The sequence below is a fragment of the Balaenoptera musculus genome, chromosome 9 (genome assembly GCF_009873245.2).
Source record: "Balaenoptera musculus isolate JJ_BM4_2016_0621 chromosome 9, mBalMus1.pri.v3, whole genome shotgun sequence".
Lineage (NCBI taxonomy): Eukaryota > Metazoa > Chordata > Mammalia > Artiodactyla > Balaenopteridae > Balaenoptera > Balaenoptera musculus.
The window spans coordinates 94,498,546-94,518,878 of NC_045793.1; the positions used below are offsets into that span (position 1 = coordinate 94,498,546).

The following is a 20,333-nucleotide window of genomic DNA, read 5'->3' on the forward strand; positions in this document are numbered from 1 at the left end:
AGTTTAAGTGACCTTGGGCAAACTACTTAACCCCTCCTTTTCTTTTGTTGTTGTTGCTCAATAACAGCTGTCATACTTCCATGGGGGGGCGGGGGGGAGGGAAGTAATAAAGATTATAGGCACCCCCCCAACCAAAATACTTAGTTGACCCTCTCATTTGATATTCTTCCAAATAATGTGAATGGTGGTTCTAATAATTAATGATGTGATTTCAGTTTTAGGTTAAGAATAGGTTTTAGCATCTTTTTTAATTTGGAATTTTTTAAAGAAACAGTCATCACAGTTTTAAAGTGAACTTTTTTTGAAGTGTATATGCACGTACATACATACATACATACATATGCAAAGCTTATGTTAGATATTTCACTGACAACATAACCTGAACTCTGATAATTCTCTTGTAATCGGTACTCTTTGTTGGTTTAAGTGAGGCATGCCTGGTCCTGATTTTAGTCAGTAGAAAGTGTTCTATAGAGCACCATGTCACTCTAAGAACTGGAAAATTAAACATAAATTTAAAATGATGTGATTCATTTCTTGTGCATTATTGGCTGGAATTGAACAAGTAATTTGTCTTATTACCAAAGTAGTATGAATTACCTCATTTTGTTTTATTTTCATTGAAGTGTACTTTTCTAAATAGGAACTAAATCGTACTGAGAAACTGTTATATTAGTACTATTACTATATATAATAATATACTATATATATATATATCATAATAATGTAACAACAGTACTAGTGTAGTAGTAGCTGAAATTATCCAAAGAAAAGTACTAACTTTTGCCTTATATTGTTGTGAGTTTATCTATTTGCCTTTTCCTGTAGAACCTTGGGTACTGCAGTATAATCGAAGTTTCAGTTGTATCAGTGAATTTTTGGTTAGTTCTAGGAATAGAACGTGAATGTGTACTATCAATTCAGAGTAGACTAATATTTTTTGTTCATTTTATCTTACTTCCACCAGAGGGCAAATAAAACTTGCAGATTTTGGACTTGCTCGATTGTATAGCTCAGAAGAAAGGTAAGAATATTTTCAAATGAATATTATAGACATTAGTGACCAGTTTTAGAAGCTATATTAAGAATACCTTATTGATAGTTTATTTTTTAACAAAAGGGAAATTTTCTTTTCATGGTTAAATACATGAAATAATGAAGTTTTATACCATGTTGGGTTGATTATTTTAATTACAAAATTTTATACATTAAATCAATGTAAAAATAATAGATTTTTTAATACTTAGAGGTAAATATAATTTCTTTTAAAATGTGCCATTATAAACGTTTCTTAAATGAACTTAGGAATTTTTAAATAAAATTCATGCTTAAATTTCTAATGCATGTCCAGACGTTAAGATGTTTGTAATTTTTGTGTTTAATGAAAAACCTTAGTAAATGCTTCTTATGTTACATGTTTAAACTTGTATATTTTGTTTTAATTATTATTTTGGACTTACTTAAAACTTTTTTTTTTAACTATAGTTATATCTATATATAAATATGTGTGTTTGTTTTAAACTCCCTAGAACCTTTTATTTAAACAAACTATTGTGAGGAAGTTCAGTGTATAACTTCTTTGTGTGGAGCTTCTGTGGCTAAAGTTAGGGATTCGTATCCCATTTGGCTCCTTTTGTGCCTGATGGTAGTGAAATTGATTTGTCTTATTAGGATTGTTCTTAGAAGAATAATATGTAATTTCAAAATAAAGTATTTTTGTGAAGTAGGGAATTTTATATAAACTATGAAATTAACTGGGTTTAATATCTCCAGTTTATTAGCCCATTCCTTTGTCAGACAGCATTATTTCTTTATACATATATAATATATATACATATATTTATAAATTCCTTATTACAGTTCTATAATTTATTTAGTGTAATCATAATTGGATATAATAAAATATCAGTTAATTGGAGTTCTTAGCAATAGTTATTTATGTTCACTGAATCTTCGCCAGTTTCTGGTTAGTTGAAAAAAAAATCCCCTTTTTGAATTTTTTTTTAAGAGTAAAAAATTTGTTTGTTTTTTAATCTTGCAGCGCCTGTGAAATAATTCTGAAAATTATTTTTAGTGTTTAGAGGTTTTTAAATGGTATGTTTTGGATACATTAGAGTTCTGTTAAGCTCAGACTGTGGTACGGACAGCTTGTTACGGACAGGGCTCCAGTGCCCTGTGCCTACTTTAGGCAGAGCTTTTCGGCCTTTGTTTTAACTTACTACACTTTTAATTAATATTTTATTTTAAGAAAAGGTTGTATGTTTTTGCTTGTTTGTTTGTTTGTTTGAAGTTGTTCTAGAGCTTAACAGCTCTAACCCTCATTTTGCGTTTGAGAAAACGGAGACCTAGAAAAGGTTGAGTGACTTGAAAGATCCAAAAATATTTGTTAGTATCATCAAGAGTGTATAGCTCAAAGTTTCCAACTCCCAATTATTTATTCTTTTCATTGTGTATGATAGTGCCTTTTGATAGAATTTGAAGGAAAAAAATAAATTGGTCCTTACGTATACTTAATCCAAAACTTCACTTGAAGTGTACTTTTTGAATGACTAAATTTCAATGACTGTTCTTTAGGGGGAAATTCTTCTTAATTAAGGATTCTACCTGCTTAGCTGGTTAACTGAGATTTCACTGTAGTTTGGTTATCCTTTCTTAATAGAAGTATATGTCTATCATACTTTGACTATAAATCCCTTTCTTCTTGTTTTCATGTTAGGTTTCTGTGGAGATGGAGAACAGCTAAATTACCATTTTCCATCTCATAGATTCTTTTTATGCAGATATTTGTTCACATTGAAATAGATATGTTCCGGAAGAACTGACTGTAGAGCCAAATTTTATATGTCAAAATCCATTTTCCCATTGATTTTTTTTTTTTTCTCTTTTAAAATGGAATGTTGGGTTTCAATGGAGTGTCAGGGGTGTGGCGTGTTCACTGAACCTTGGTCCCCATTGCCTTGCTGAATTGATATAAGAATTTTGAACTTAAGGAAGTAGGAAATTTAAAATCCCATAACTTTGCATCTTCAGGTAACGTATGCTGAAATTTTCTGCTTAATCAAATTTGTAAGTTAAAAACTTGGTATATCATTTGGTTTTATAAGCAAATATCCTTCAGGGTTATGTACATCTTTAAAACTACTCTTTTTCAGATTCAAATAATTCCAGTTTCTTTAAAATCGGAGAAGTAGGCTTAATTTAATGGAATGACTTTAAAATACACATACTGTTCTAGTAAATTTTAATAACATACTGAAATTCACTGCCTTTAGCAGAATCACTGTATTATCCCAAGTTTTCTAGATATTTCTTGAAATAAACATACAGCAAATGATTTCCATCCATGTTTCTTTATCATAAGCAGAAAGAAACCATAATACCCCCATCCAAATATTTTTTGAAGTATTTTCTAAGTAATTAGCTATTACAGATAGAATGAAGTGTTCAAGAAATTATTGTAGGGTTTCTTGTTTTTTTCAAAATAGAGCAGATTTCAGCTTATCACTGTATAGCATCAGTTACATCTCTCTCACTTATTTGATTTGGTATATCTTTTTTTTTTTTAATTAATTTATTTTTATTTTTGGCTACATTCGGTCTTTGTTGCTGCGCCTGGGTTTTCTCTAGTTGCGGTGAGCAGGGGCTACTCTTGATTGCAGTGCACGGGCTTCTCATTGCGGTGGCTTCTCTTGTTGTGGAGCACGGGCTCTAGGTGCACGGACTTCAGTAGTTGTGGCACGTGGGCTCAGTAGTTGTGACTCGTGGGCTCTAGAACGCAGGCTCAGTAGCTGTGGTGCACGGGCTTAGTTGCTCCACGGCATGTGGGATCTTCCCAGGCTAGGGATCGAACCCGTGTCCCCTGCGTTGGCAGGTGGATTCTTCACCACTGCACCACCAGGGAGGTCCCAGTATATCTGTTTTGAATTTGAGGAAAACTTGTTGGAGCTACAGCTAGTATGTAGGAATTGAGCATGGGGTTGTGGGTGACCAGTATGGATCTCCTCTTCATGTGTGCTACAATAGAGGAAAGGCGAACCACTGGGCTAAAATTAGGGGGGAAAATGATTCCTTTAAACTTGAAGAATCATTTTCTTGTTTTGAACATCAGTATTCATGCTTTGCTCGATTTGGCCTTGGGAAATATAGAACTTGAGAACAGAGGTTTTTGCCTCATTTCTTCATATCTGTTCAGTTTTTTAGTAGCTGTTTTAAGTCCAACTTTCCCCCCCCAGGACTTTTAGCCACAATGATAAAGCCTCTTCTGAGTTCTTATTTTACCAAGTCTTTGCTACAGTGCTTTTCCAAGTAATGGAGTATCTTTTTCTCTTTATGTGACTGTCTCATATGAAAAAATATGTACTTTACATGTAAGTTGAAATTAATTTCACTTTCTAGAGAAGAAACTATAACTTAACACATTTACTTTTTTAATGGAAGGAACTCAAAATCCTTAGGCCTAAATTAGGAAACTTTGGCTCTAGTCCTGGCATTTCCATTTTACCAGTTTTGAAATATTGGACAAGTCACTTAATATCTCTGTATGTCATTATTCTCAACTTTAAGATGAAGGATTTCAAATCTCTAAGATATTTATAGTGTATTGGAAAACCTTTCTTTCCTGGTCCTGAAAGTTACAGTGAACAAAATAGCTTTTTAAACATTTTTGAAGGCAATATCGCCATCTAGTGGCTTTTCATAAAATTGCCATTAAAACCAAAACTAAATTTTCCCAAACCTATGTAGGGTGTGAATGGAAGAATTACCTCTTGCTGCTTGTCCAGGGACTAGATGAAATTATATTCAGAATTAAAATTGCCTCCTTAGTGCTGGTCTTTTTACTTTTGTTCTTATCTTTTCACTAGAGCTAGAATTGTAGTTACTTTATTTTATTTTATTTTATTTTATTTTTGTAGTTACTTTAAAGACAGGGATCATTATTTTAAACTTTTGTGTTTTATATGCCTTAAAGCATAAAACACATTCATAGTAACTGCTTGATTAATTCTGATCCTTCAAATGTTATATTAATTATATTAATATTAATTGTTGGCCCTTCAAATATTATATTTTATTTTTGCCAAATGAAGTATGCTCATTTAGTCTTCCAGCAAGTTGTGTGATATTTCCATTTCTGCATCTCCCTTAAAGCTCCTTATGTATCTAATAAAGTCTATAAATGCGAAATATTTTGATAGCATCAAATATTTAAAATTACCTGAGATTTCACATGAAAGTTTTATGATGACTTTACACTTTAATATCTTGTTAACCACATTAAAGTAGAAGGTTTGAAAAATAAAAGAAGTATTGCTGGTGGTGGTGCCACTTCCCTAGTAGACAAAGAAATAGTGTCTGCTTTCTTTTCAAAAACTGTTAATGAGACTTATTTACAGATGAAGATATTCAGTAGAAGTTGAAATTCAGAATATTTAATGTCGAGACCATTATTTCTGGATTTTTACAAAGGTAGTTTCTAGCCGTCCAAGAGGAACAGCTTGTTGGAGTTACTGTTTTCTTTTTCTAATTTAATGTCAGAGGGATTTTATGTGTGTGTGTTTTGCTAGGTTATGGAATTATTGCTTGGGATTTAACTTTAATTGTGGGAATAAATTGGAGTGGTTCTTTTTCTATTTTTAGGGTTTTTTTTTTAAAGTATTAATTTATTCTGTAACACCTAAGAACCTCACTATATGTTTTTCCATCCTGTTTCTTTTTCAGTAGGGATGAATTTGTTTTTTGTGAAAAGACTGGGTAGATATCTCAATAATGTAATTTTTTTTTTAGTCCATGAAAGGAAAAAAAAAACATCGTATGTGTGATGTCACATCAGTTTGTGTTTTCTCTTTGTGATGTAAACAAGACCGTCTTTAGGATGTTGACAGTGGGTAGCCAAACCTAGTAGCCCAAGTTCTAAATGTTCAATTTTGAGGATTCTGGTTTTTATTTATTTGTCTAACTTTGGATGATCTATTTTCATTATTATATCAGTACTTTAGTTTTCTTGGGATTTAAATGTCCTAGTTTCAAAACAGTTTCAGTGTCTTATACTTCTGTCTTTACATTGGTAAACACAACAACCTAATCATACCATGGAATATTTTCTTCATAATACTATAAGCGAATATTGAATTGGGTGATTTGAGATTGGCTTTATTCTCTGCTAACTCCACCCACCTTGGAATTTTCTTTTATGATTAAAGTCCTTCTGTCTGCATACTTTCTCAGTGTTTGCTTTTTCCTCATTAAGCCCTAAGGTAAAAAGTGAGGTATGGCACCTATTTTGTAAGAGTTTTGAGTAAATTATCATGAGTTTTTCCTTGACTTTAATAAAACAATCATTTTCATTGTCTTTTGTCAGTGTTAACTTTAAAAAGTACATTAAAAAGCTTATTTAAAATGTTTATTTAAAACATTTAAAATATAATTACAGTATCACTATCTTCTTGAAAGTTTTTTTGCCACCTCTGTTCTCTCCGTGGCTCTATCTCCTAGCTCTAGAAAATGAGCATTTGCTCAGCCTTCTCAGGAAACTGATAGTTCAGTGTGGGCAGAGCAAGAACCAAGTAATAATTTTGTAGGTCTTGTGTGGATATTCTCCCAGAGGCAGCAGTGTGTATTGAAGGTGTAAACGTTGGCATTTTATTTTATACTATCACTTTGACTGCACTTTGGAAAGTAGATTGACCTTGTAAGTCTGCAAGCGAGGGCAATCAGTTAGAAAGCTGTTGCAATAAACCTAGGTAGGATATGGGGGACTTACTTCCCTGGCGGTCCAGTGGTTAAGACTTCGCCTTCTATTGCAGGGGGTGCGGGTTTGATCCTTGGTCGGGGAGCTAAGATCCCACGTGCCTCGTGGCCAAAAAACCAAAACATAAAACAGAAGCAATATTGTAATACATTCAATAAAGACTTTAAAAATGGTCCACGTCAAAAAAAAAAAAAAGTAGTGATTATTAAAAAAAAAAAAAAACCTAGGTAGGATAATTATGGCTTTAACTAGGCAATGGGCATAGGTGTTGGAAAGATGGAGATGAATTATATAAGATATAGAATCGTTAGAACTTGATGGTTGACTATTGTGTTGGTAGACACATCCCTGCCTTTACCCCTACAGTAAGATTTCTGCTTAAGGAATTGCATAAATGGTTTATTAATTAGGAGAAGCTAAACTTGCAACAAAGAGAACCTCAAAATTCAGTGGCTTAAAGAATAAGAAGTTTATATTTCTCACTCAGTAATCTGGAGCAGTTGTTACTTTACCTTGCTGCACAATTGATAATATTTCACCATATTGTTTGATCAAATGGTGACTCTGCTTCATACAGTCATTTAAGGATCCATATTGGAAGATTTGCTGCCTTTCTTCACATGCTTTCCAAGTCTATCACCATGTCTGTCAGCTAGAAGCTAGAAAAGAGGCGGGAGGGGTGTTATGAGCCAGGCCAAGAAATGGCACCTGTGTTCACGTTCCTTTGGCAAGAACTTGGTCATGTGGCCACACCTAACTGCAGTGAGGGTGGGAAATGTAGTGTAGGTGGGCAGCTCCCATTGAAGAAAGGAAGAACAGATTTTAGAAGACAGCTTAGCAATCTCTGCCATAAACTGTGATGCTGTTTGCTGAGACAGGAAACGGGAAGCAGGTTTACGGCAGAAGATAATAAATTTCCTTTTGGATATGTTAAGATACAGGTACTTATAGGACTTCTAAATTTGCATGTGTAATAAGAATGCACAAGTGATCCTAAGGTAACATCAATTGGAAAAAAATTACTTATGTTTTTCTGTAGCAATGTTATGATACAGAAATTTAAGTTATTTTTCTGAGAAAAAATCAAAAGGAGGAAAGTAGGGTAAAATTAGAAGGGAATGGGGAGATGGCATGAGGAAAAAGACTGTGTTTATTGTTATGTAGTTATGGCATAAATCAGTTGATTAAAAATATTGATAAGTACTTACTGTATGCCAGACACTGACCTAGGTAATACCTATTGGCTATGTAGTAGAGATATGAAAGACAGATCAATCCCTGGTCTCATTACATAGTCATGAAAGAAGGTAGACAACGAACCTGTTGGATAGCGGAAAGAATTTAAAGTACCAAGTGCTACAAAGCAAATAAAATAGTGTCTGTAGGGATACTGTGAGCTTGGGGGTGGCTGCTTGGGTAATTTTGGCTAAGGCAGTTAGGATAGAATTCTTTGAGAAGTAAAATTGAGCTAAGACCTGAGTGATGAGAAGAGGATAACTTAATGAAGACCTAGGCAGATAACATTCCAAGTAGAAGGAACTCAGCAACTGCAAGGCCTGGAAACAGACTTGGAAAGTTTAAGGGGGCCAAGATGTTGCCCAGTGTAAAAATAGGAAGTGAGATACTCCAGGGTATAGTCTTATCACCTGAGGTAAAGTATAAATTTTATTTAGTTGCAGTGAGAGATCACTGGACAGTTTAAGCAACTAACTGATATGACTTGGTTTTACGCTAAAAAAACTTAAAAGTGGGGGACGAAAGCTAGAGATAGAGGCAAGGAAACTAGTAAAGAGACTGTTGCGGTAGTACCAGAAAAAAGATAATAGTGGCTCCGACTTAAAGTTGGTAGTGGCTCAGATTTCCTTGAAATCGTGGGAAATGGTTGCATTTAGGACCTATTTGGATGTAGAGTTGACAGAAGTTGTTGATAGATTAGATGTGAGATTTGAAGGAAAAAGGAAACAAGGATGACTCCTGGGTTTTTGACCTTAGAAGTTGGGTTGGTGTTAAAAATAGGTCCCAAATTTCTTTTGTAGTTTTGGTAGGTGTTTACGTAGTGGATTCTGAAGGAGACATGGCATTTGGGCATACGATGAACTTAGCTAGCTGAACTCTTTCCATGTTTTTCTCAAAAATATAAGTTATGCTCTAAAAGAAATGTGTAGACTTTATGTATTGTTGGAAAAGTGAAGCATTTGAAAGCTAATTTAGGTATTTCCTATTATATGATTTTTTTTTCATTTCTTAGAAGGGTCTTTAACAGAGTTTATCAACTGTGGTTTGTGAATTTTAATTTGGATTATCCAGAATCTCCAAAGACTTCAAGGGCCTAAAATCTTGCTCTGATCATCTGTTTGCCTTTTACCTATTCAGACCAGACAGGAGGCTGAGCTGCCTGTCAGCCTGGGGCTGTACCCTTAGGGTAGTGCTCGCCTTGTTAGGAATACAGCGCTGCTTGTGGTGCGTAGTAGGGTCCGGAAGGCCATAACTGTGTCACACCTCCCCTGAAGGGCAAAGTGTTGGAATCTGTTACTGAGCAGATTATCTTTGATCTCTATTCTGTTGATATTTCATTGATTGTAAAGAGAAATGTTGGGATGGTGCTTTGTTTTACAAAAAATATATATCAGTATGAATATTTATTTACTTCATAAATGAAAGGATTTCCGCAATTTAGAGATTATATTAGTGTTTTAAAATTGAGCTTTCTATGTCAGATTTTACTGTTGAATGTTTCCAGTCTTTACGTAGTTCTTATTTTTCTTCTGACAGAAACTGAGCATTTGGATATATTTGGAAAAGCTGTTAATTGGTATACATTAAGTACTTTTGCTGTACACCTAGAAGTATAGTTCATCTAGCTCTGTGTTTAATCATTTTTGAAAATGTACTAAATATTTTCACTTCTGAATTTGATGAGAGTTAATGAAAAAGTGAACTGGTCTAATTTTAACTGCTAAAGATGACTGTGTTTAAATGTTGCCTAGAACTTGATATATCATACAGTTAAAAAACAAAATTCAGCTGAGTAAATTCAAAGATCTAATTGGTTTTATTAAACACTTCCTGACTCAGGCCGCATCCCATCTAGTAAGTAGAAGGGAGCTCCGAGGAGCTGTACAAAGTGGAAGGTTTTTAAAGGCAGAAGGGGGCAGGGACAAGGAAGTTATACTAGCAGAAAGCAGATTGGCCATGGCAAGGTCACTTTCCTTTAAGGGATGGGAGGGGTCTGTGTGGCAGGTGACCTCACTAGTGCTGACCAGGAAATTCCAGACCGATTGGTTAAGATGCCTTTCCTGGGAGGGGCTGAATCTGCAGTTAGGTTAGGTAGTAAGTCTTGGTTTGCTGGTGTGGGAGTTAACACAAGTAACTCCATTTTGGATCTGTTGTTTCTTTTTAACACACAAATAAAATAATCTTTTATTTAAATATAAAATTTACTAACCTTAATTTGTGTAATTTCTCCATATAATACAGCAGACTTTAATTTTTTTAAAATATATTTTAAAACATTTCTTAACATAAAAAGATAAAAAATTAACTATTTACTGACAGATTTACATTAGTTTAAACATTTTTCTTGAGACTGTAGATACCTAGTTGTACCTTAGTAGCAAGATCATACGTTTCACATGCTCATAGATCTTTGAAATATTTTAGAAAACTACTTACCATAATTTTCTCAAACTTTGTTCCCCCACCCAGCTAATTCATATATGTCACCTAAAGTTGCAGGGCCATATATAGTAAAAGGTCTGCCCTATGCCCAACATTGTTCTGGGCTTAGTGTGTGGGTACTATTTTTTTCATAATAAAGAATGGTCTTTGAGGTCTTTTGATTTTTCTGGGAACATAGAGAAAACAAAATAGTTCATTACAGTGGTAAATATGGTGTAAATTTAAGAATATGAAAACAAATCTTTCTTTAAAAATAAATCTGTTGTTAATAAAAGATTAGACTTTATGGAGATGGGTCTTTCACCCTGTTTTAAAGGAGGTATAGATTTGAATGAGAAAAATGGGAAGGAATTTCAAATTTAAAAGGTGTTAAGACATAAAGAGGTGAACATATTTTTAAATGATTAAATCCAGCTTAATTAGCACAGCTAGAGTTTAAAAGATTTCCTCGTTATGTGAAGATAAGTGATGCTAGTAAAAACAAGCAAAAATCACTAAGAAAAGTAATTTAATAATGTTAGAAAAATCTAATCCTAGTTGGCTATTGAAAACATACTTCTTAGACTATCTTCTCTTTTCACAATTTATACCAAAGTCAAGTATCACTTTTTTCCTGGCTTTGGCACGCTATTACTATAGTCCTATCTGTGGTAATGCGCTGGTGTCCTCAATGGCTTACAGTCTAAGTGTTTAAATTATTTGGAGAAATCTGGCAGTGTGGGAGCAGGCTACTCAGGTCTTAGGCTGCCTGGAACTTCAGACCTACAGTTGGCAAGAGGGAATTGCTTTATAAATTATATGCTCCTTTTTTTTCTTCCCCAAACTGGTCCGGGTCCAAGCCAACCTCAGGTAACTGGGCTGGGAATACAGCCATTCTGGGAAATTTCCTGTGATACAGCCTTTGCATCCTTGTGATTTGGAGGATATTTGGAAAGGAAGAGAAGTTTAGAATTGACCTAAAGACATACGTGATCACACAGAACAGTCGAAGAACTGCCTCTAACTTCTTAGACCGTCTTTACTCATGTGAATCAGCTACAATAGGATCATTCTCAGAGGAGTGAAAACACTTCTACAGCTTAGTAGATAATATCTTCTATGACAACATGGTAGTAGTATATATATATATATATGTCCTCATTGTTAGAAGGTGACAAAGGAATCATCTGATAAAGTATCTTACCTATCGCTAGTGGTTCCTGGCAGAGTAGACCCGAACTACTACAGTCTACATTTCTGTACTTTCTATTCACATACCAAAGTGCGTTAAAATCAATGAAATATTGCCAAGGAAAGATATGCCCAGTTGAAAACTTTTGTTAGGTGGTTACAGTTTGAACCGTATCTTGCCATACATTAGTGATTTGCCAGATTTGGTCAAAATCATCAATGCCAACAGTTGATACAGTTGATCTTTCTTTGACCGTATTACACTTAAAACAAGCCAACAACTTTTTATTTTTATATATTAAGGGAATTTTTCAGGTAATCACATTGCTGTCAGATGTATTTTATGATCTTGTATTAGATGTCATAGCATGTCTGTAGGCAGATGAAAGTAGTTTTAGTTAGGATTGTAGGATTGCTTTGATTAGCCAAATAATATTTCTTAAGAGAACTTCTCTTTTTCTAACACATACTGACTCTAAAGAGTGCTTTCTGTGTTTTTTAGTCGTCCATATACTAACAAGGTCATCACTTTATGGTACCGTCCACCTGAACTGCTGCTGGGAGAAGAAAGATACACACCAGCTATTGATGTATGGAGCTGTGGGTAAGATAGGCTTATTGACTGATTAATTTACTTGAAACTTGGTAGTGAAGTAAAATCATACCATTTGGTAATGGTGGATATTTTTCCCATTAGATGTATCCTTGGTGAACTCTTCACTAAAAAACCTATATTTCAAGCAAATCAGGAGCTTGCACAACTAGAATTAATAAGGTAAGCTTGTGATTTTAATATTTGTAATATCTGTAGGAAGTTAAAATTTTTTCACGCTTGTGTTTCTAGGAGAACATCATGTTTCTGTTGAAGGCTGATGATTGCTGAATGGAGGAGAAACTAGAATGCAGGCACTCTGATAATTGTTCTAGTAAAATTAAGGATCTCAAAGTCCCTAGATACTTTGTGATTAGATTAATGTGTTTGAGTCCCTAAAGATAAGACTGGGAAGGAGGAGTAAATATGAGGGGGGAGAGAATGAATGGTAGATTCTGTTTTTTTTCGGAGTGTGGCAGTATGGAAGAATTAATGTTTGGGGATATTTTAAAGAAATACTCTTTTACATATGTATATGCACATGTGTTTATATGTATATGTATATGCAGACATACCAAAATACATGCATATACTCACTAGCATAGGTCTTCATTATTTGGAGCCTATTATAGGACCTAGGTCATAGGACTTACGTGTTAATCATCTTTCTCGTTAATATTTTAAATAAATTTCTTTTTTATAAAAGAGCTTTGGTTTTCATATATAATAATATTAATTTGCAACTTGTAAGATTTGCATGAGTGTTTCAAAATATGGATGAGAATTTTTAGGGAAGATATTGGTATAAGGCACATACATACCCATGTACTGTGAACCTTCCCTTCAGCAGACTTATTGGACTAATTGATGCTCTACATTCCATCTGTAAATAATACTAGCTTGATAACATAGCAAGCTGAATATTTGCAGCTAGTAGATTACCACTCTATAGTAAGGCTACGTATTTATTCCACCAGTTGAGGAGTATGACGACCAAGAGGTAGTTGTTGCCCGTTTTGTATACAAACATTTTATTATTGTACATATGTTGTTTAGTTAACTATAGACAGATGGATGCAGTGCTTTGCGAAGACTTAACAGAGTTGGCTAATGTAGAATCCCATTCAGTGAGTCCTCTGATGAAAGAGAAGGCCATGGCCCTATGTCAGAAAGTTGGGAAATGCACATTTATACATTTTTAGTAAAAATAAAATGTTTAAATCATGTATCTGTGTATCTTTCTTTTTCTTTTTTTTTTTTTTGGTAATGATTTTCTCTAACCCATTTTTTCAGTTACCCAACTATTGTTCCTAGTTGTATTGGATACTAGGGTTTCTATTAATGATGTTAGTATTTATTTAGTTTATACATGATACAAGTATTGTTCTAGGAATTCCACCTGAATTACTTCAGTTAAGTTGTGTCTTGTTTTTATAGTTAAGAAAACAACCTTAGAGAGGTGAAGAATTTGTTCAGAGTCATACAACTAGCAAGTGGCAAAATTGAGATTTGAATCTAGATAGTTTTACTTACTATCTAAACTTATAACCAATTCTCTATACTATGTAGGAAATAAAACTTCCTGGAACTTTTAGTATGACACAAACACCAAGAACTAACAAAGACAGCATGAAAAATTTCTGCAGAATGTTAATACAAAAATTCTACAACAAGTGATTAGCCAGTAGTATGTAATGTTTTATTAAAAATTAACTTGCAGAGTCAAGTAGGGCCATCCTAAGAATACAAGAATGTTTTAGTTTTAGGAATTCCATTATTATAATTCATCATTTTAATAGACGTAAAATAATATGTCTCTCTTGATAGTGTTGAATAGGCATTTGCTGAAATTATAAACTGCTAATTAAGTGTAGAGGCATATTTCTTTAACACGATAAAATATGTATCGCAAACGAACTAAATAATATTTAGTGGTGAAATACTAGAAATAAAGGCAAGAATGAGAAAAAATTGACTAGCAGTATCATTATTTTAAGAGTGTTTTAGAAGCACTAACTAGTTAACTAGTAGTGTTAGAAAAGTGAACCCAATAAGAGGTATACTATCATAATTTGTATCTGATAGCATTGCATACATGCAGCGTGCAAGGAAATCACCTTAAATTCCTTGAATAAAAAATTTGGTAAAATGGCAAGTGTTAAAAATGTGTGTGCATATACACACTGTGTGTGTGTGTGTGTGTGTGTGTGTGTGTATGTATATACACACAGCATACTAATATATATTATATACTAATACATATATTCTAAAGCAATAGCTTTTAAAGACTATGTACCAATAATAACCAGTTAGAAACATAGGGAGTGAAGAGCATGTTTAACAAAACCACCACCATATATACTCCAGGAATATTGAAAACTATGATGTTTCACCTAAAATTGTAAAGAAGATTTGAATAAGTGTTGGAGAGGCATATCTCGTTTTTGGCTAGGAAGCCTTTTTTTTTAAACATCATTATTAGAGTGTAATTGCTTTACAATGGTGTGTTAGTTTCTGCTTTATAACAAAGTGAATCAGCTGTGCATATACATATATCCCCATATCTCCTCCCTCTTGCGTCTCCCTCCCACCCTCCCTATCCCACCCCTCTAGGTGGTCACAAAGCACGAGCTGATCTCCTTGTGCTATGCGGCTGCTTCCCACTAGCTATCTATTTTGGTAGTACATATAAGTCCATGCCACTCTCTCACTTCGTCCCAGCATACCCTTCCCCGTCCCCGTGCCCTCAAGTCCATTCTCCACATTTGCGTCTTTGTTCCTGTCCTGACCCTTGGTTCTTCATAACCGTTTGTTTTCTTTAGTTTCCATATATATGTGTTACCATATGGTATTTGTTTTTCTCTTTCTGACTTACTTCACTCTGTATGACAGACTCTAGGTCCATCCACCTCACTACAAATAACTCAATTTCGTTTCTTTTTATGGCTGAGTAATATTCCATTGTATATATGTGCCACATCTTCTTTATCCATTCCTCTGACGATGGACACTTAGGTTGCTTCCATGTCCTGGCTATTATAAATAGAGCTGCAATGAACATTGTGGTACATGACTCTTTTTGAATTATGGTTTTCTCAGGGTATATGCCCAGTAGTGGGATTGCTGGGTCATATGGTAGTTCTATTTTTAGTTTTTTAAGGAACCTCCATACTGTTCTCCATAGTGACTGTATCAGTTTACATTCCCACCAACAGTGCAAGAGGGTTCCCTTTTCTCCACACCCTCTCCCGCATTTATTGTTTGTAGATTTTTTGATGATGGCCATTCTGACTGGTGTGAGGTGATACCTCATTGTAGTTTTGATTTGCATTTCTCTAATGATTAGTGATGTTGAGTATCCTTTCATGTGTTTGTTGGCAATCTGTATATCTTCTTTGGAGAAATGTCTATTTAGGTCTTCTGCCCACTTTTGGATTGGGTTGTTTGTTTTTTTGATATTGAGCTGCATGAGCTGCTTGTAAATGTTGGAGATTAGTCCTTTGTCAGTTGCTTCATTTGCAAATATTTTCTCCCATTCTGAGGGTTGTCTTTTTGTCTTGTTTATGGTTTCCTTTGCTGTGCAAAAGCTTTTAAGTTTCATTAGGTCCTGTTTGTTTATTTGTGTTTTTATTTCCCTTTCTCTAGGAGGTGGGTCAAAAAGGATCTTGCTGTGATGTATGTCATAGAGTGTTCTGCCTATGTTTTCCTCTAAGAGTTTGATAGTGTCTGGCCTTACATTTAGGACTTTAATCCATTTTGAGTGTATTTTTGTGTATGGTGTTAGGGAGTGTTCTAATTTCATTCTTTTACATGTCGCTGTCCAGTTTTCCCAGCACCACTTATTGAAGAGACTGTCTTTTCTCCATTGTATATTCTTGCCTCCTTTATCAAAAATAAGGTGACCTTATGTGTGTGGGTTTATCTCTGGGCTTTCTATCCTGTTCTGTGGATGTATATTTCTGCTTTTGTGCTAGTACCATACTGTCTTGATTACTGTAGCTTTGTAGTATAGTCTGAAGTCGGGGAACCTGATTCCTCCAGCTCCGTTTTTCTTTCTCAAGATTGCTTTGGCTAGTCGGGGTCTTTTGTGTTTCCATACAAATTGTGAAATTTTTTGTTCCAGTTCTGTGAAAAATGCCATTGGTAGTTTGATAGGGATTGCATTGAATCTGTAGATTGCTTTGGGTAGTATAGTTATTTTCACAATGTTGATTCTTCCAATCCAAGAACATGGTATATCTCTCCATCTGTTTATATAATCTTTAATTTCTTTCATCAGTGTCTTATAGTTTTCTGCATACAGGTCTTTTGTCTCCTTAGGTAGGTTTATCCCTAGGTATTTTATTCTTTTTGTTGCAGTGGTAAATGGGAGTGTTTCCTTAATTTCTCTTTCAGATTTTTCATCATCAGTGTATAGGAATGCAAGAGATTTCTGTGCATTAATTTTCTATCCTGCAACTTTACCAAATTCATTGATTAGCTCTAGTAGTTTTCTGGTAGCATCTTTAGGATTCTCTATGTATAGTATCATGTCATCTGCAAACAGTGACAGTTTTACTTCTTTTCTGATTTGGATACCTTTTATTTCTTTTTCTTCTCTGATTGCTGTGGCTAAAACTTCCAAAACTATGTTGAATAATAGTGGTGAGAGTGGGCAACCTTGTCTTATTCCTGATCTTAGTGGAAATGGTTTCAGTTTTTCACCATTGAGGACGATGTTGGCTGTGGGTTTGTCATATGTGGCCTTTATTATGTTGAGGAAAGTTCCCTCTATGCCTACTTTCTGGAGGGTTTTTATCATAAATGGGTGTTGAATTTTGTCGAAAGCTTTTTCTGCATCTATTGAGATGATCATATGGTTTTTAATCCTTCAATTTGTTAATACGGTGTATTACATTGATTGATTTGCATATATTGAAGAATCCTTGCATTCCTGGGATAAACCCCACTTGATCATGGTGTATGATCCTTTTAATGTTCTGTTGGATTCTGTTTGCTAGTATTTTGTTGAGGATTTTTGCATCTATGTTCATCAGTGATATTGGCCTGTAGTTTTCTTTCTTTGTGACATCTTTGTCTGGTTTGGGTATCAGGGTGATGGTGGCCTCGTAGAATGAGTTTCGGAGTGTTCCTCCCTCTGCTATATTTTGGAAGCGTTTGAGAAGGATAGGTGTTAGCTCTTCTCTAAATGTTTGATAGAATTCGGCTGTGAAGCCATCTGGTCCTGGGCTTTTGTTTTTTGGAAGATTTTAAATCGCAGTTTCAATTTCATTGCTTGTGATTGGTCTGTTCATATTTTCTATTTCTTCCTGGTTCATTCTTGGAAGGTTGTGCTTTTCTAAAAATTTATCCATTTCTTCCAGGTTGTCCATTTTATTGACATATAGTTGCTTGTAGTAATCTCTCACGATCCTTTGTATTTCTGCAGTGTCAGTTGTTACTTCTCCTTTTTCATTTCTAATTCTGTTGGTTTGAGTCTTCTCCCTTTTTTTCTTGATGAGTCTGGCTAATGGTTTATCAATTTTGTTTATGTTCTGAAAGAACCAGCTTTTACTTTTATTGATCTTTGCTATTGTTTCCTTCATTTCTTTTTCCTTTATTTCTGATCTGATCTTTATGATTTCTTTCCTTCTGCTAACTTTGGGGTTTTTCGTTCTTCTTTCTCTAATTGCTTTAGGTGTAAGGTTAGGTTGTTTATTTGAGATGTTTCTTGTTTCTTGAGGTAGGATTGTATTGTTATAAACTTCCCTCTTAGTTAGAACTGCTTTTGCTGAATCCCACAGGTTTTGGGTCATCATGTTTTCATTGTCATTTGTTTCTAGGTATTTTTTGATTTCCTCTTTGATCCCTTCAGTGACCTCTTGGTTATTAAGTAGTGTATTGTTTAGCCTCCATGTGTTTGTATTTTTTAACAGATTTTTTCCTGTAATTGATATCTAGTCTCATAGCGTTGTGGTTGGAAAAGATACTTGATACGATTTCAGTTTTCTTAAATTTACCAAGGCTTGATTTGTGACCCAAGATATGATCTATCCTGGAGAATGTTCCATGAGCATTTGAGAAGAAAGTGTATTCTGTTGTTTTTGGGTGGAATGTCCTATAAATATCAATGAAGTCCATCTTGTTTAATGTATCATTTAAAGCTTGTGTTTCCTTATTTATTTTCATTTTGGATGATCTGTCCATTGGTGAAGAAAGTGGGGTGATAAAGTCCCCTACTATGATTGTGTTACTGTCACTTTCCCCTTTTATGGCTGTTAGCATTTGCCTTATGTATTGAGGTGCTCCTATGTTGGGTGCAGAATTATTTACAATTGTTATATCTTCTTCTTGGGTTGATCCCTTGATCATTATGTAGTGTCCTTCTTTGTCTCTTTTAATAGTCTTTATTTTAAAGTCTATTTTGTCTGATATGAGAATTGCTACTCCAGCTTTCTCTTGACTTCCATTTGCATGCAATATCTTTTTCCATCCCCTCACTTTCAGTCTGTATGTGTCCCTAGGTCTGAAGTGGATCTCTTGTAGACAGTATATATATATGGGTCTTTTTTTTTGCATCCATTCAGCCAGTCTGTGTGTTTTGGTGGGAGCATTTAATCCATTTACATTTAAGGTAATTATCGATATGTATCTTTCTATTACCATTTTTTAAATTGTTTTGGGTTTGTTATTGTAGGTCTTTTCCTTCTCTTGTGTTTCCTCCCTAGAGAAGTTGCTTCAGCATTTGTTGTAAAGCTGGTTTGGTGGTGCTGAATTCTCTTAGCTTTTGCTTGTCTGTCAAGGTTTTAATTTCTCCATCAAATCTGAATGAGATCCTTGCTGGGTAGAGTAATCTTGGTTGTAGGTTTTTCTCCTTCATCACTTTCAATATGTCCTGCCACTCCCTTGTGGCTTGCAGAGTTTCTGTTGAAAGATCAGCTGTTAACCTTCTGGGGATTCCCTTGTATGTTATTTGTTGTTTTTCCCTTGCTGCTTTTAATATTTTTTCTTTGTATTTAATTTTTGATAGTTTGATTAATATGTGTCTTGGCGTGTTTCTCCTTGGATTTATCCTGTACGGGACTCTCTGTGCTTCCTGGACTTGATTGACTATTTCCTTTCCCATATTAGGGAAGTTTTCAACTATAATCTCTTTAAATATTTTCTCAGTCCCTTTTTTTTTCTCTTCTTCTTCTGGGACCCCTATAATTCGAATTTTGGTGCGTTTAACATTGTCCCAGAGGTCTCTGAGACTGTCCTCAATTCTTATCATTCTTTTTTCTTTATTCTGCTCTGCGGTAGTTATTGCCACTATTTTATCTTCCAGGTCACTTATCCGTTCTTCTGCCTCAGTTACTCTGCTACTGATGCCTTCTAGAGAATTTTTAATTTCATTTACTGTGTTGTTCATCATTGCTTGTTTGCTCTTTAGTTCTTCTAGGTCCTTGTTAAACGTTTCTTGTATTTTCTCCATTCTATTTCCAAGATTTTGGATCATCTTTACTATCATTACTCTGAATTCTTTTTCAGGTAGACTGCGTATTTCCTCTTCATTTGTTTGGTCTGGTGGGTTTTTACCTTGCTCCTTTATCTGCTGTGTGTTGCTCTCTCTTCTCATTTTGCTTAACTTACTGTGTTTGGGGTCTCCTTTTCACAGGCTGCAGGTTCGTAGTGTCCATTGTTTTTGGTGTCTGTCCCCAGTGGCTAAGGTTGGTTCAGTGGGTTGTGTAGGCTTCCTGATGGAGGGGACTAGTGCCTGTGTTCTGGTGGATGAGGCTGGATCTTGTCTTTCTCGTGGGCAGGACCACGTCCCGTGGTGTGTTTTGGGGTGTCTGTGACCTTATTATGATTTTAGGCAGCCTCTCTGCTAATGGGTGGGGATGTGTTCCTATCTTGCTAGTTGTTTGGCATAGGGTGTCCAGCACTGTAGCTTGCTGGTCGTTGAGTGGAGCTGGGTCTTAGTGTTGAGATGGAGATCTCTGGGAGAGCTTTTGCCGTTTGATATTATGTGGAGCCGGGAGGTCTCTGGTGGACCAGTGTCCTGAACTCGGCTCTCCTACCTCAGAGGCACAGGCCTGACACCCGGCCGGAGCACCGAGACCCTGTCAGCCGCACGGCTCTCTCTGGGCTTCTATTTCAGCAGCAGCAATGTGACTCTGGACGGTG

The 20,333-nt window shown here is 35.0% G+C and overlaps 1 protein-coding gene across 2 annotated transcripts in view; it reads left to right on the forward strand.

Moving 5' to 3' along the window:
- CDK13 (cyclin dependent kinase 13) overlaps positions 1–20,333 on the forward strand; it is a 113,657-nt gene that overhangs the window by 71,524 nt on the left and 21,800 nt on the right. For both annotated transcript variants that reach the window (XM_036864374.1, XM_036864375.1), the window contains exons 8-10: positions 968–1,024; positions 12,099–12,200; positions 12,294–12,371. In XM_036864374.1, coding sequence (XP_036720269.1) covers positions 968–1,024; positions 12,099–12,200; positions 12,294–12,371 — 237 coding nt within the window. The remainder of the gene's footprint in view (positions 1–967; positions 1,025–12,098; positions 12,201–12,293; positions 12,372–20,333) is intronic.